Here is a 15,061-nt window from a genome sequence, read left to right as displayed (position 1 = left end):
AAAATACATAAATTATTAGTAAAATATCTTTAATAATAAAATAAGTCTTAATAAAATATATAATATTTATGTAAAAAATCAAATAAGATGAATAAAATGTCTAAAGTTCTAAAACGATACTATTTTTTGAACCGAGGAGGTAGCTTGGCCAAGCTGTGCAGGACAACGCCAGACCTCTTGCCCTGTGCTGACTACTAATTTGTACTGAGCACGGCGAAGATCTGTACTAGATGCTGAATAATCCGCTGAAAGCTACTCTAAAGTCCTTCCCCGTACCAGCAAGCAAACGGGACTTTTACTGGACGCCGCTGTCACAGGAAGGCAGCAACTTGCTGATAAAATTACATGCCAAATCCCGTACTCTGCTCCCACTTACCACCGAGGATGATTTCGACATCTCTCGTTGTAGGTAAAAAACTGGTGGCGACGACTGCGTGATGCTTGCCGCGAAAAGGAAAAGTGAAAAACGGCCTATCATCCATGACCCATCATCCACTTGGCAAAATCTGATCCTGATGCGGCTCGTGGTCAAAGACTCCAGAAACAACCGCGCTCATGCTTGTCAAGCTGCGTTTCTGAAGAAAATGACGGCGGTAGATTTTGACTGCCACAACTGCTACGTCGGCGAAATCTGGGACAGGGTGGTGTTCGTTTCACCAAGCGCTACCGTCAGTTTCTGAAGCCGATGCCCCTAGGGAAAAGGCCGGAATGGGTCCGTGGGCCGGCTTGCAACAGCATTCCTGGAGACTGGGCTAGAGTGACCAGCTGGGCTCAAAAGTTGGAGTGCTCTAGCGAATTATTTTCCCCTTAACTTTGTTGTTTAAAAAGTGGAGTATGCAATAGAGTTGAACTCTTTCTCATAATGATACCAATTTTTTCACCTCAACTTTTTTTCACCTGCTCATCTCTTCAGAAACATTGGAAGAGAATGTCTTTGCTGCCTTGCTCTGGTACATTAAACACGATTCAGCAATCACACCTGCATATTCTTAACAGTCACAGGTAGCAGATGATACACTCTCCATCAGGGCCAGGCAAACACGCTTGACGGCTTGAGACTTAAGAGCAACATCAGCCGCAAGTCAGGCAATAACAAGCAGCACATCAACCCTAAACAAACCGATTAAACAATGAACACCCATGTCCAAGAAGTCAACTAGTCAACACAGGATCCCTCCTAGAACCTAAGATTTACAGCAGAGAAAGTGAATGGAAATTGCATCAACGACAATGGCATTCGACGAGGCCTCGGGGCTCGGCTCGGGGTCTCACACTCCCCTAGTTCTCCTCCAGCATCGGAAGGCAATTGCATCAAAAGGTTCTCTCTGCCTGCCAGTAGCTAGAAGCAAAGGGCAAGGGAACAAGACACCCCAACAGCAGCAGGAGAGGGGCGTCTCGTCTTCATGATCACGCGCCGAGGTAGAGAGCGACGAGCGAGCAGCAGGCTAGGATCACCAGCCGTGTGGCCAGTCCGGCGGCCGTCGGGAGGACGCCAGCAGCACCACTGTTGTCGTTGAGGGCTGACGGACCCATTGTGGGAGGGCTGTACACGCCGGGTGAGCTTGTCGCGGCGGCGCTGCATAACATAACATAGACGAACACCAACAGTCAGATCGGAGTTACGATGAGTCGATGACAGGCACCTGCATGACTCGGATGAACACGAACAGTCACAGCTCAGAGTTAAGGTGACAAGTCACATTGCTTTGACAAGTCACAGATGCTCAAACTGACCATGTTAATCATGTCATCGATGGGACCTTGGCCCCTGAGGTTACACCTGTTGTCACCGCTAATTGCAGATTCGGCTGATAGTAGCTGGTTTTAAGACTGAAACATATGCAGATGGTAAGGGCAGATAAGAATAGTAAAGATTCAATCTGGCAGAACCTCGCGTTAATGCTTGCTCGGCTGTCTTTGCCACACCAGCCACCAGGAGTACATCAGTTCCTTTAATGTACTGTACTTTTCAGTGATCGTACTTCCAAATGCGGTGTGTCTACATATTCTACATGTGGCGACGGTTGTTCATTGGATGCTCTGGGTTGCAATTTTATTGAAGGCATTGTTACAGATAGGGACCAGATCATCTAATGACCTGTTATTCCAGTTTGAGGAAAGGGACCAGATCCACTTTGAGAGTGCACACAGATGTAAGACTTGATAATATTCCAGCTTCTTATGAATAATACTATTACTCCCATAAGTTTGAAAGGAGTCTGGAATAATGGTAGAACATACACGCAAAGTGACAAACAAACGCACAAGCAAAAAGTGACAGAAAGGGACCGGTTCGGCGGCTCATCTAGCTGGGAGACGGAACCAGAAGGGTACAGGATTCCCCTAAAAAGACTCCAGGCATGAATACACGGATACAGTTGTTCATCGATGCAGCCAAATGTGGGAAAACAGAGAAAGAAACGGATCCCCGCTGCCACGCGCAAACCACCTTTATTCCAGGATTTTCCAACCCCAAGAACAACACAAGGCCGCCCACCGAATGGTACCGCATCGCTAAAGGCTCCAAATCTATCTATAGCACTAGCATTCACTAGGACCAGGGAGGGCACCAGGCTTAGGGGTTAAGCCTTTCTAAAGAGGGGCGAGCAGGACTAGTGATATCTTCAGGCTGTTCAGGGAGTTGTTACTGCAAAGATGCGGCCTTTCCCCTGACCAATCCCTACCGTCTTTCAATCAGTTCAGATGGGTCGGAAAATGTTAGATGGCTTTTGCTCTGATTGGCAAAGCCAGTTCACTAGTGCCTGTGCCAAGAAATGCTGATGCTACGAACTCACGACAACATGGCATGTCTCTATCTCTATCTGTCAAGAAGAAAAGCGAGAAAGGAATGCGAAAAGGTGGCAATGCCGTGCAAGGATTACCTTGGGGTCGCAGGGTACGTGCAGCCATTGCCGCCTGCAGAGCCACACGAACGAAACAGGTAGTCAAACGCGGCGTCATCAGGAATATAATCTCAACCGAGCAGCATCCGAAAACGTCTTGGAGATGCAGAAAAGGAGCTGTTGGGTTTGGGGGTGCAGTTGACTCACTGGGGTCGTTGTTGGAGAGCGTGGCGGTGCCGGAGAAGACGCAGGCCTGCGGGTTCTGGTTGTTGCGCTGGTAGAAGCTGTTGACGGCGTAGGAGCAGTGCGCCTTGACGGTGTCCGGCGCGAAGCAGGCGCCGTTCTGCAGGATGGGCTTGCAGTCGGCGCCGCCGCCGCACGCGTAGTCCAGCGTCTTCTGCAGCGCGGTGTCCGCCAGGTCCGTGCGGCACACGCACCACGCGGCGTCTTCCAGTTCCAGACACGACCAACCACAGGGCATCCAGCGGCGGCGAGAGCCGAGTTTCAGAAACAGAATTGCAAAGGAAACCCACGGCGTGTGCCGAGAAAATCAGAAAGATTGCAAAGGACACAAACGCACCTGAGCGGCCGGCGAGAGCGGCGGTCACCGCCACCAGCAGGAAGAGACGAGCTGCGTCGGCCATGGATGCTGTGGCTGTGAGGCGGCGACAGCGGTGAACAGGCTCAAGGTACTCTATAGTGCGGCCGGCGGCGCCCCTTGTACAACTCTCTCTCTCTCTGTGTGTCTTCCTCGCTTGAACTGAAGCGACGACGAGGGGGGTTTGGTTTAAATGCAGGCGCCCAGCTCTGTGAAGTGGCGTGTACCGTAGCATCGGGACGGGGAGGGGCGCAGGCAGGCGCAGTCCACTCCGCTCCAACGCAGCCGCTGCCCGCCCGGTCCAGCGCCAGCGCCAGAAGGCAGTGTGGCTTTCCATGAACGGTCAAAAAACGCATGGCCAGTGCCTGCCTGTGGGGCTGGCTGGGTGGCTGCCCCTGCGCGCCGGGCCCACCAGGGCCGCAGTAAATGCTAGCAGTACTTTTTTTTTTGAGGTGAATGCGTTTTTTTTTTGACAAGACGTGAATGCGTATGTGACCTGCGGACACCGGACACTCACAGGGCCAGGGCACACTGTTTTGTGCTGACCTGCGGGGGAAACCAAAGCCTTGTTTACTACTCCCACTCCAAAACTCAAAATTTTTTAAAATTCTCCATCACATCAAATTTTAGACGTATACATGAAGTATTAAATATAGATAAAAATAAAAACTAATTACACAGTTTGGTCGAAATATACGAGACGAATCTTTTAAGCCTACTTAGTTTATGATTGGACAATATTTGTCACATACCAACAAAACACTTAGGCTAGTCTCAATGGCCCATTTCAATGCACTGTTTCCAAAACAAATCTGCTGACAGAGCATCAATGAAACGAACAATGAAACAACCTCCACAATGTATGAGTTTCACCTTGATGTTTCCTAGGCTGGGCAAAGCATTTAATTACTGCAAAATGATTGGATCACATGCAAGATGGTGAAACGATTTAGTCCTCAGTGGGGATTTCATCTTGTTTCACCGCGTGGAAAACAACGCCAGCGCTACTTCCTTCTCTCTCCTCTTCGTTTCATGCAAAAAGTACAGTTTTGCTGACATGGCGTTCTAATAAATGTGCATGACATCCTGGTGGCCTTACTGTAGCGATTTTGCAAAATATTTCGTAACTAAACATGGCCCAAACCAACCATTCGCCAGCCCCAGGCCCGCATGGATTCGTGGAGCTTGGGGGCCCAATGGTCAATGGACCCCTCCAGAATGTTGGATACACTCCTTCCATAAGCTGTGCACATTTTTTTTTGATAGATAAGCTGTGCACATCTAAATGCATTAGCAAGGTTCTTTAGACCGAAATTTCTACCAGACGCTAGCGTTTGTGAAAAGGCACGCAGTTGTCACTTGACAATCAACTGGTTAGTTTAAAATTAACATGCTATATTAATTATTAGGTCAATCTCAATGCATGTTTCATGAGACTGTCATGCACATTAAATAGGGTGCCACATAAGCAAAATTGCTGAGTTGTCAAGGTCATTAAATGAAGGAGTTTCATCAAATGAGAGAAGAGTTTCATCCTCATGAAACTCATACGGCTCGTTTATTTTGTTAACTATGTCATGAAACTATGCATAAAGACTGGCCTTATGTACTACCTCTGCCCTAAAAGTCATCACCCTATTCACTAGATCTTTTTTGCAGCTGATGCTAATGCTAATTTGTTATGAGATAAGTTCAAGCAAACAGGGTTATATAATTCTAGTTCACTCATATTTGAACTATTTAAAATTTGACCAAAGTTTTTGATAATATTTATGATATCAAATAGATGTCTCATTAAGATATATGAATGAAGAATTTAATTATACTTATCTAGTATCATAAATAAATATTTATATTTTTCAACATATAAATATATGATACTTTTCTATATATAAATAAATATGACCAATCTCAATAGTGAAATCACTTGAAATCTGAAGTATGCAGCAGTAAGATTTACATATTTCCATTCATTACCACGGTTAGCTACATACATTTTCTGTTCTACGTTCAGTACACAGATAACAAAAATACAGCGTAGTTCACATGGGAGTGGTCATACAACGCAGCAGCCACAGATCAATCCCAGTCCGCATCAAAGAACCCAGCATCCTTCATTTCAGAATAGTAGACGTTCTCTAGGAGCATGTCTTCCTCCTACACACATATAAAATTACAAAATAAATCAGCAAAGACAAATCATTTCATTACAAGTTACACAGAAACAAAGTAATCATAGGCAAGAAGGTACCTGGAAGAAGTCTGCTAAGAAAGTCACATATAGGAGGGGAAGGTAAAGAGAATGATAGCATACGGTTGTGAGATTATATAACCTACAGAGAAAGGGGCCGTCATCAAATATTGCTTTTGAAGGTGAATAAATTACCATAAAATTTGAAAACAGTGTTCTGTATGTACCATAAACCAAATCCAGCTCCACTTGCAATGAGGAAACATCCAAACAGTGATAGGCCATTCAATAGCAACATCGCACATACATAGTTGTAGTATGCTGGTTTTGCTGCAGTAAAGCAACCACGAGATTATGGTCATGAAACACCAAACAAAAGAATTTTGAAACATACAAAAAGAGTAACTGATTACCAGGCAGCCTGTCTCTCCATCTTGAATGATGCATGAAAACAATCAGGCCATAGACTCCAGTAAGCACAAGTTTGTGGAGAATCCATAGGCCCCATTTTCCACCAGTTCCTTGATCAACATCAATGAACAAAGGAACACCAAAGCCAAAAACATATATAGTCTGAATAAGGACAAAGTCAGTTTCGTAGGTAAGATAGGGTAAAAGGCTACAAGTGAACTAGAGTATTAATCCGCTTTCCACTTGCAACATGATTTAACACATTGAAACGAGGAAAGGCGTGTCAGGTTAGGTTAAGTCATGGGGCCTTCCGGCCTTGTCTTTCATTGAGCAGCCAAAAAAAAACTTTTGCAGTGACATGAGATGAGTGGGCAAGATTTACTACCAATAGAAATTCAGTACCAACTTGCAATAACCAATCCACTATTATGGAACAGTGTAAACAAGAAACATATTATGTTCTTCAATAAATTAACATTAAGGATCAGATACACCAGCCAATTAACTTTGATTGTTGCTAAGAAAGCAAATACGACACAGCATCCCAAAAATTTCTAGTTGAATCCCAAAAACTGCAAGAACTAAGTAAAGAAACCTAACACCCATAACTTCTAAGAAAAGCTAGTTATTGTTCACTATGCCCGAATTTTGGAGTAGATCATACCTTGAGTAATACATCAGCAGCAACTACAGCTCCAGAGATAACAAAGGTTCGTGCCAAAGATTCAAAACCACTGGCATCATTTCCTTGAAGTAGAAAGGCTATGAGACTGATTTCCAAGAATAACATTCCTGATTTTGTAAACAGTGACAGTACATTCCAAGAGAACGCCCTGTCAGGCATACATTGCCATGCCTGCCATTTGAGGAAAAAAAAGATATGTTCCATGCTTACATAACAGATACAGGTAATACACAATGTAAAAAATAATAATAGAAATGAAATTTTGGATTCATAAGGCAGGATTGTTCATCTCATTTTCATTATGCAGTTATGTACAGCAGGACCATATCAAATCTAAAAATAGATTAATGATCCACTATATTAATAACAATACCAAGATGTGCACATGAAACTAACCGGACCAATGTGAAGTTCAATTTTACATCAACACCCAGCTACCACGGATTTTATTTTTCCTTAACCCAGCAGACCTTGCTACCTGCTCATCATTACCAGCTATCACATGACCACCAGGAACTTGCTCTTTCCTTTTTGAAACCCACCAAAGCTTTGCCACTGGCTCAACATTGAGATTCCCTGACCAGTGACCAGCTCCTAGCCTACCCATCCTAACCATAGGATTCAATCACGATGTGGTCTTCAGCTATTCCATTATCAAGTTGAAACATCAGAACACTACTCAGGAAGACAGGTACAAACAACTCATGTTCATCAAAAGTTCACTTAATTTCCAGTCTTTTACCTACTTATTCTACTCAGCAATCGAACACTAGCAAAACATACAAACATTACTAATTATCATTCAAACCTGAAAATACAATCAAAAGTTTCATGATCTGGTATAGATTTCTCACAGCTCATTTTTACCAACAAGTTCATCTCTCGTTAGCTCCACTTGCCCCTGCTTTTCAAGAAGGAATTCCCCCTGCCTTTCACTAGTCAATAACTTTTTTAAACTACACGCACAGCATAGTACTTTTTTTCATGGAAAGCATTCCCTTAATAAACATCAAATGACCAAATCAACAACCTAATCAAAGCACGGAGAGTTTCATAACCAGGCAATACGGGACTTAGAGATAAGCAACAAGGGCAGCCAATCCGAACCTGCAGGAAGCACCAGAGGAGATTGAGTACGGCGACGGCCCAGAGGAGCGCGTAGTACGCGACTACGACGACGTGAGAGCGGCCGTAGCTGAGCCTACGGAAGCTCCGCCGCGCCTGCCACGCCAGGAACCCCACGAAGGCCAGCGACGGCAGCATCACCGCCAGGCTGTACAGCACCCCGTGGCACTCCGATGCCCACCATAACGGCCCCAGAGACACCGCAGCGCCGCCCGACGACAAGTTGGCCTCCGGCGTCACCGCCAGCGCCATCCCGCCGTCTGCAAGCAGCGCCCGCATCACCGACACCGGCCCGAACGCCGGGGGAAGGGAAAGGGACGTGGGTGCGCTCTAGGGTTTGGGTCGGTGGAGGGATATGGTTCGGGAAGTGGAATTGCACGGAGATCGATTTGTTGCTCGATTGCCGAATCGGTAAGATTCCGCTGGCTTGTGGGTGGGGACTGGGAAAGCCGGAGGCCGGGTAGGGTCAAAAGCCGAAGGAGGAAGAAGATGGACGGAACACCGATGGCTTCGTGGTGGGCCATAGGGCCCACACATGACGTCTTTGGACGGCCCGATAAGAGAAGCTTAGGCCTTGTTTTGTTAAAAAAAATTGCAATTTTTTTCAGATTGTTTTGTTTCAAAAAATTTTGTAAAATTTTTTAAATTCTCCGTCACATTAAATCTTACAGCATATGCATTGAACATTAAATATAGATAAAAAATAAATAATTGCACAATTTACTTGTAATTTGTAAGACAAATCTTTTAAACCTAGTTAGTCTATAATTGGACAATATTTATCAAATACAAACGAAATTACTACGGTGTTTATTTTGCAAATATTTTTTGAAACTAGACAAGGCCTTATACGCGCCAAAAGGCTCTGCTAGTTTATAATCCGCATTTAAGATATTTATAATGACATACCAATGATTTTAAGAAGATAGATAAGACATAAATTACATTTAGATAATAAAACTTATATTGCTAAAAAACCTCTAAAACTTATTTGATTTGGTTTTCAACTCTGTATGTATCAAGGAATTAAAACTATAGTAAGGGCTTTGAACTAATAGAACGAACTCTCTGTATGATTTTTAGAATCAACTAATAGATCTCCACAATTTTGTTCTAGCTCAGACCTATAGATGTACATTTGGCCCGTTAAATTTGGCCAGGTCCGTGGCACGGCCCGGTCCGGTGTTTGCGGGCCACGGGCGGCCCGGCCCGTTGCCGGACCGGGCCATGGGCCGCACCCTCGGCCCGCAGCACGGTTCAAAATGTCAACGGGGAACTGATCTCCGATTCCCCGCGGGGAATTCCCCTATTTGGTGATGGGTTTGGGGCAAAATCTCTCCCTACGGGGAGCTAAATGGGGCAAAATCTGTCCCCGTCGGGTTTCGCGGGGGCGGGTCTGGTGTGCCTTCCTCCGTCCCCGTTCCCCGTGGAGACCCGATAATAATAAACCTATGCTCGATGTTTAGATTCTTAGTTGCTATTTCTAGTTGATGAATCACTTGTGGTGAATGTATGAACAATGTGATTGTTTCTGTGTTATTATGAACTATGCAGTAGGCAATTATGGACATATGGTTGTTATTTGCATGCGAATTATTGGATATTTGCTGCTGTTTATGTAAGTGATTTGCTGTTGTTTATATAATTGACGCGGGGACGGGGATCCCCGCGGGGATTTAATCCCCGAGCGGGGACAGGGATGGGGCAGAAGTTCTCCCCGTGACCCTTCACGGGGACAGGGATGGGGGAGAATTTGTCCCCGTGGGGACGGGTTTAAGGCAGTAACCTCCGACGGGGAATTTCCCGTTGACACTCCTAAGCACGGTGGTGGCCCGACCCGGTCGGCCCGTGGCCCGACACGGCCCGCTCATTTTGTTCTATATGTTGTGATTTTGTGCTCTTTCTCTTTGATATAACTTGTGAATTGAAATATGTTTTGCTTGAAACAATGAAATTGTTTGCTGCTTCTTTCATATGTTGTGATTTGTGAAAAAAATTGACCTTTGTTAAAAAAAACTGGTAAATTAAGACACGAGATGCTTGTCGGGCTGTGGGCCGGCCCGACCCGACCGGGCTGAACGGGCGGCACAGCCCGGGAAAATGGCCCACGGGCCGGACCATGGGCCGCACCCTCGGCCCGCAGCACGGCGGTGGCCCAGCCCGGTCCGGCCCGATCGGGCTGCGGGCCGTGCCGGCCCGGTCCGTTGTGCATCTATACTCAGACCAAGCGCGTACGCCTTACTGAACACGGTATAGCGAGAAGTGAGTTCGATTTTTTTTTCCTGAACCCGAATCTGGCCATTTTGAGCCTGGCCTAAAAAAGAGACCTGAAACAGCGGGTCATAACAATATAGCAAACAGGCCGAAAGAACAGTAACATCTGAAAATTACAGACAACTAGCATTAGCTATACTTGCAAAATGGTAGCACCGTGCTCCTACATCTGATCACATAACACAGGATAAGTCACATCACCTGTTCCTACGTCTAATTTCCTACTCAGCCAGCACCGAGAAGTTGCTTCTAATTTCCTAACAAAATAAGCCAATCGGGCAACGTGAAAGCAGTAGTATATTCTATGGTTCTATGTATTCCTACTCAGCCAGCATTGCGGTGATGCACGACTGCTGGAAATTGTGACAAACAGGGGTAGACTTGTTAGTAGTCCCTGAACTGCCCTAGTTCAGTAAGCGACACTTGATACTACTCAGCGAGTCTACTGGTGCTGCAGCAGCTCCATCATGTTTCTTGACAGTCGCTGTGCAGGGTTCCAGTCCAGAATTTTTTGCGTATCCATGACACTTCGCAAGTTGATAGACAATATACCACCGCTCCAAGTCCTGCAGCTCTGATGCCATATCATGTAATGTCATCATCTTCTCAGAGCTGAGATACACAGGAAAATACATAAGAATGTCAAATTAGAGAGTATAGGAGTGTCATTATTATCGTAGTCACTGGAAATAAGAAAGGTATGAAATCGTGGACCAGTACAGAGGTATGTTTGCAGATGTTTATGGTTAACTGTAGAATTCAAATACTAAAGCCTGTGAGTTGTAGTTCAACTATTGACACACCATACCTTAACAAGGAAATTTCCAGCTTGCCAAACCTCGACCTATAGGTTTCCAGAACTTCTGATAGGATTTTTGAGTCTTCCTTAGCAGAAGTGCTGCGCTGGTTTTGTAGCCTGGCCAAATACCACAAGATGAAGATTCTCAAGATCAATGTGAGATCTAAGTAGTCGCAAAACTACATAGATATTTATGAATAAATCAGCCTGCTGATTATGACATGGTTACACTGTTACAGTCCCTTATATTACATCAAGTATTTTTTTTTAGTTTTTATGTAACTATACTAACTTTGAAGATGTTAAAACCATGGAGAATGATACAAAAGGAAACATATTCAAAAGAAAGAAAACGATGCTTACGTGTCGTCATTCCCAACAGACAGAACAGTGCCACATGCATCACTGAGTGCGGATTTAGAAAGGTGGTATACGATAGTTTCAGCGGAATCAGTAACATTTGTGGCAAGAAGTCTAGCTGGTACAACAGGAAGAATATACTGAATCAGGCTAGTTGTCAAAATAAGTCTTTTCTGAGCTCGAGTACTAAAGCTGCTACTTCCCATTGTTGCATTCTCACCATCAACCTGCTATGCAAAATAAGGATGTCAGGCCAGGGGGAAATAATTGCACAACAGAAAGGGTTTTACACGACATGCCGAAAATCATATAACCTTCTCAAGCAATCTTTTGGTAGCACGAGCCCAATCCAACTCAGGAATTCTATAGATCAAAACAAACAAACAAACATCAGCAGATCAGCCCCTTCGAACATGTATGTCAAGCCAAAGGAGTTGCATAAACATTTTTTAACAAAAGAAGCAAGTCAACTAAAACTCAAATACTTTGTTCAAAAGATTGGTGAATTCAATTAAAAATCAACACCTTCTGCGATGCCTGCTCCCATGCATGGTCATGACTTGTGCATGCCATGCTAAAAGCTTTTCTGCTGCCCTTTTCCGCTTTTTTTGCTGTGAAATGACCTTGTCATCAAGCTTGTCAACCGGCAAAACACTTGAGTGTGAAGGTTTGCTTGCTGAGAGTATGGTACTCTGCTGAGGATCCACAATCTGGCTATAATCATCACAACCATACATGTATGTTTTAATATCCATACTCTCAGGAGTGTTTTGTTCAAAAGACTTGGGGCGGAGGATGCCATGACATTCAGAATTGTATTTTCCTGTTAAATATACTTTCTTGATCTCTGTTCCTTGAATACAGGATGAATTGAGGTCCTTTGACAAACTCAGGCCACAGGATGAGTTGAGGTCCTTTGACAAACTCAGGCCAGGCTCTTGAACAGAAGTAGTCTGTGTAACAGGTAGCTGCATGTCTGAGCATCCAGCGTGGTTTGAAGTACCTACTCCAAAGGTGCAATCTGTGACTATGTCAGGTTGTGCTGTCTGTAAAACTTTGGCTGCCATTGCTTCATCATGAGATACAGAAGCCCCTATCAGACAAGATTGGCCATCCAAGCTACCAGTGAACTCTAGATAGCAATTAGCAACATTGTCGGCCATTTCCAACCTAGTATCAGTAGCAACACTCTGTGGTTGCTGTACTAGCAGGTGTCCTTTACCATTTCCCCCCAGGTTAATTATTGAACTGGGCTCACCAACACTTTTGCGACAGTCCAGTAAAGGCAATCCAGAACTTGACACATTTTGCCACTGAGATGCTGAAGCATAAAAGCCACATGTTTGAGAAGTAGATTGATACTGTTCAGGATAAGAAGATCCATCAGATATAGCTGACTCTGGTGGTCCAGTTTGCATATATGGGGTAGTATTACTAAAGCATGCAGCAGAACCACTTTCATCTAACTCGATCTTCATACCAAACTCAACCAAATTGTCGCTGCATTTTAACACATTTGATTAGATCGCAACACAGAAATAATAAATTGGGCAGTGAACTTAAGAACAAATAAATATTTGATTCGATACACAAAATGTGGACAATTTGCTAGTTTTAGTGTTAATAGCAGAGTAAGCTACTAGCCTACTATGACCCATCTGACTGAAAATAGTGAATGCCATTACCAAAGAAGTGTTTGGCAGTTACATTTTTGTTACAAACCAAAAATACATCTAAAGAAATAGTTAAGCCCACATTATAAGTGTTGCAGACACCATCATGCTGTTACTGTGAAGAACAACTATTAGTAAAGTTGCAGGCTCCTAATTTCAACATAAAAATGAAATGAAGAATCATCAATGATATGATGACACTGCAGCACCTCAATTTACCTTTGCTCAAACATTCCACATGTTTGCGAAAAGGAATCAGTTGATACACCAAATGAATTTAGAAGTGAATCAATTTCCATTTGCTCTTCACATTCATACAAGATGGGTGACTTTTTTGAGCCATTATCCACAATTCCATCTGGAGTATGTATGAATGAACTTGACAGTTGATGTGATATATCGTTCTGTCTGTCTCCAGTGCTTGGCATAAAGCCAGAAGATTCTATGTGACCAGGATTTGTTCCCCATTCAGCAGAATGCAATTCACCTCGGCTTCCATTAACATGGCTACTTGTGGGCCCTTTCTGACGAGGAAGTTCGACCTCAAAAGATAATTTGTTTTGCTCATTGTTATTCATCTTATGCTGGAGATCAGCAAAGTTCTGAAAGCTACAAACAGTGGAGGCACTTGTGAGGGTGGTCTCAGTATCACCAGGGAAAGGCAAATAACTTGAGGTGAAAGATGGGCTTTTTAAAGAGCCATTGTCCCAAACAACTTGATGTTTCATGGTATTCCCACCTGACAGTTCTGCATGGTTGAAAGTCAAGTCACTGCACTCTTCATTGAGTCCATTGTCACTGTTGGATGCTTCCAAAGCTTTTTGCATTTGCATAAGGGCATCCCAAGTTCCATCCTGTGTGCTCGAAATGTGGTTATTGCTTTGCAAAGGAGTACTATATGGATAACTCGCAATTCCTGTGCTACAACTACTTCCAAATGAGATAGCTCTGTCATCATTGTCATAGGAAGTCAGTTCTTCTGTATGATCAAGACAGGATGCATTGGAAGGTCTACGCCGGTGGATGATATTTGTGTTGATATTTTGCATCTGCATCACTTCATACACTTCAGGCTGAGGAGGCCCCAGAAGGTAGTCAAATTGTTGATATCCTCCTCCCACCACAGAAGAATCATTATTTAGACCAAACTCTGCAGCATTCACGAGAAGACCTTGGGCTTCAAATCCCTGCTCTGAAACAGAACAACTGTACTGTAAAGCTCGGGTATAGAATTCCTGATTAGCATCTTGTGGAAGACAAAATGTGTTTGGATCAACTGACAAATCTTTTGCACTCAGCCCATCCACATTTACCAAAAGTTCATCACAATCGCTAGACTGGGGACACAGCTGCAAATAGGCCGGTCCCCTGAACCTTGAAACAGGGGTGGTGCTCATGCTCTGATCACTTGATCAGCATCTGCAGGTGATTGGATCGAAAGATTTACACATAGCAGTTAGAATTAATCAGCTCAATAAAACCTGCAACAGCTGTAAGACCCTAATTACTCTGACATCTTATGACCTACTAAAAATCACCTCATGTCTATGTGCTAAGAAAACTAAATAGAAGAATACTGCACAGTATAAAACTAGAACGGCAAGCCACGAGCTAGAGATTAAAGAAAGGCATGCGCCATCCCCCCAACCTAAGCTTAAAAACTCACCGAACAAAACCCTCGAGCTTTAAAACACCCAAGGGCATCGACATTCACACTGAAGAATCAACAACGAGCACCTCAAAGTTCAAGCTAATTAACAACTACTCAAGTACGGCTAGCTAAGCAACCAATCAACTACGAGAACAGCTAAACAAACCGCCGACAGAAGTAATAAGCGTGCGCGGCGAGATGAAGCGAGGCCTTACTGGGAACCGGTGAGGTCGAGTGTAGCGGCGGCTCGGCGGTGAGCTCCTGGACCCGCTCCTAGCTGCTGGGCTGTCTCGCGGGGTTAGGGTTTTGGAGCTGGGACCGGAGCAGCCAAGGCGAGCACCAGTGAGGAGCACAAGGAAGGGAGCGCAGTTGCGCAGTGCAGTGGGAACGCGGAAGCTGCCTGCCGAGTTGCCGACTCGTGCCCTTTGACTTTTCTTTCCGCGGTCGGCGA

General features: G+C 44.5%; 3 protein-coding genes across 8 annotated transcripts; all 3 read right to left on the bottom strand.

The window, feature by feature from the left end:
* On the bottom strand, positions 956-3,789 carry LOC8085920 (PLASMODESMATA CALLOSE-BINDING PROTEIN 3). Of its 2 annotated transcripts, XM_021461411.1 has the most exons (5): positions 3,424-3,789; positions 3,051-3,290; positions 2,883-2,916; positions 1,735-1,830; positions 1,440-1,576 (listed from the first exon to the last, which is right to left on the bottom strand). In XM_021461411.1, the coding sequence occupies exons 1-4, from the start codon at positions 3,776-3,778 to the stop codon at positions 1,743-1,745; spliced, it is 717 nt and encodes a 238-aa protein (XP_021317086.1). In that variant the 5' UTR covers positions 3,779-3,789; the 3' UTR covers positions 1,440-1,576; positions 1,735-1,742. The 2 variants fall into 2 exon arrangements, with proteins under 2 accessions (XP_002463859.2, XP_021317086.1); XM_002463814.2 differs by lacking the exon at positions 1,735-1,830 and having other exon boundaries at positions 956-1,576; positions 3,424-3,738.
* Positions 5,332-8,324, bottom strand: LOC8085919 (transmembrane protein adipocyte-associated 1 homolog). The gene is made up of 6 exons (XM_002463813.2): positions 7,836-8,324; positions 6,708-6,899; positions 6,046-6,205; positions 5,860-5,962; positions 5,693-5,774; positions 5,332-5,598 (listed from the first exon to the last, which is right to left on the bottom strand). The coding sequence occupies exons 1-6, from the start codon at positions 8,130-8,132 to the stop codon at positions 5,521-5,523; spliced, it is 912 nt and encodes a 303-aa protein (XP_002463858.1). The 5' UTR covers positions 8,133-8,324; the 3' UTR covers positions 5,332-5,520.
* LOC8086222 lies at positions 10,176-15,020 on the bottom strand. 5 transcript variants are annotated; one of them, XM_021450960.1, is made up of 8 exons: positions 14,826-15,020; positions 13,179-14,378; positions 11,812-12,786; positions 11,601-11,649; positions 11,507-11,516; positions 11,290-11,404; positions 10,936-11,043; positions 10,176-10,739 (listed from the first exon to the last, which is right to left on the bottom strand). In XM_021450960.1, exons 2-8 carry the CDS (start codon positions 14,354-14,356, stop codon positions 10,532-10,534), a joined length of 2,643 nt encoding a protein of 880 aa, XP_021306635.1. In that variant the 5' UTR covers positions 14,357-14,378; positions 14,826-15,020; the 3' UTR covers positions 10,176-10,531. The 5 variants fall into 5 exon arrangements, with proteins under 5 accessions (XP_021306635.1, XP_021306636.1, XP_021306633.1 ...); XM_021450961.1 differs by having other exon boundaries at positions 11,507-11,513; XM_021450958.1 differs by having other exon boundaries at positions 11,290-11,516.

Source organism: Sorghum bicolor, chromosome 1 (assembly GCF_000003195.3).
Source record: "Sorghum bicolor cultivar BTx623 chromosome 1, Sorghum_bicolor_NCBIv3, whole genome shotgun sequence".
NCBI classification, from domain to species: Eukaryota; Viridiplantae; Streptophyta; class Magnoliopsida; order Poales; family Poaceae; genus Sorghum; species Sorghum bicolor.
This window is presented reverse-complemented; position numbering and strand designations above follow the sequence as displayed.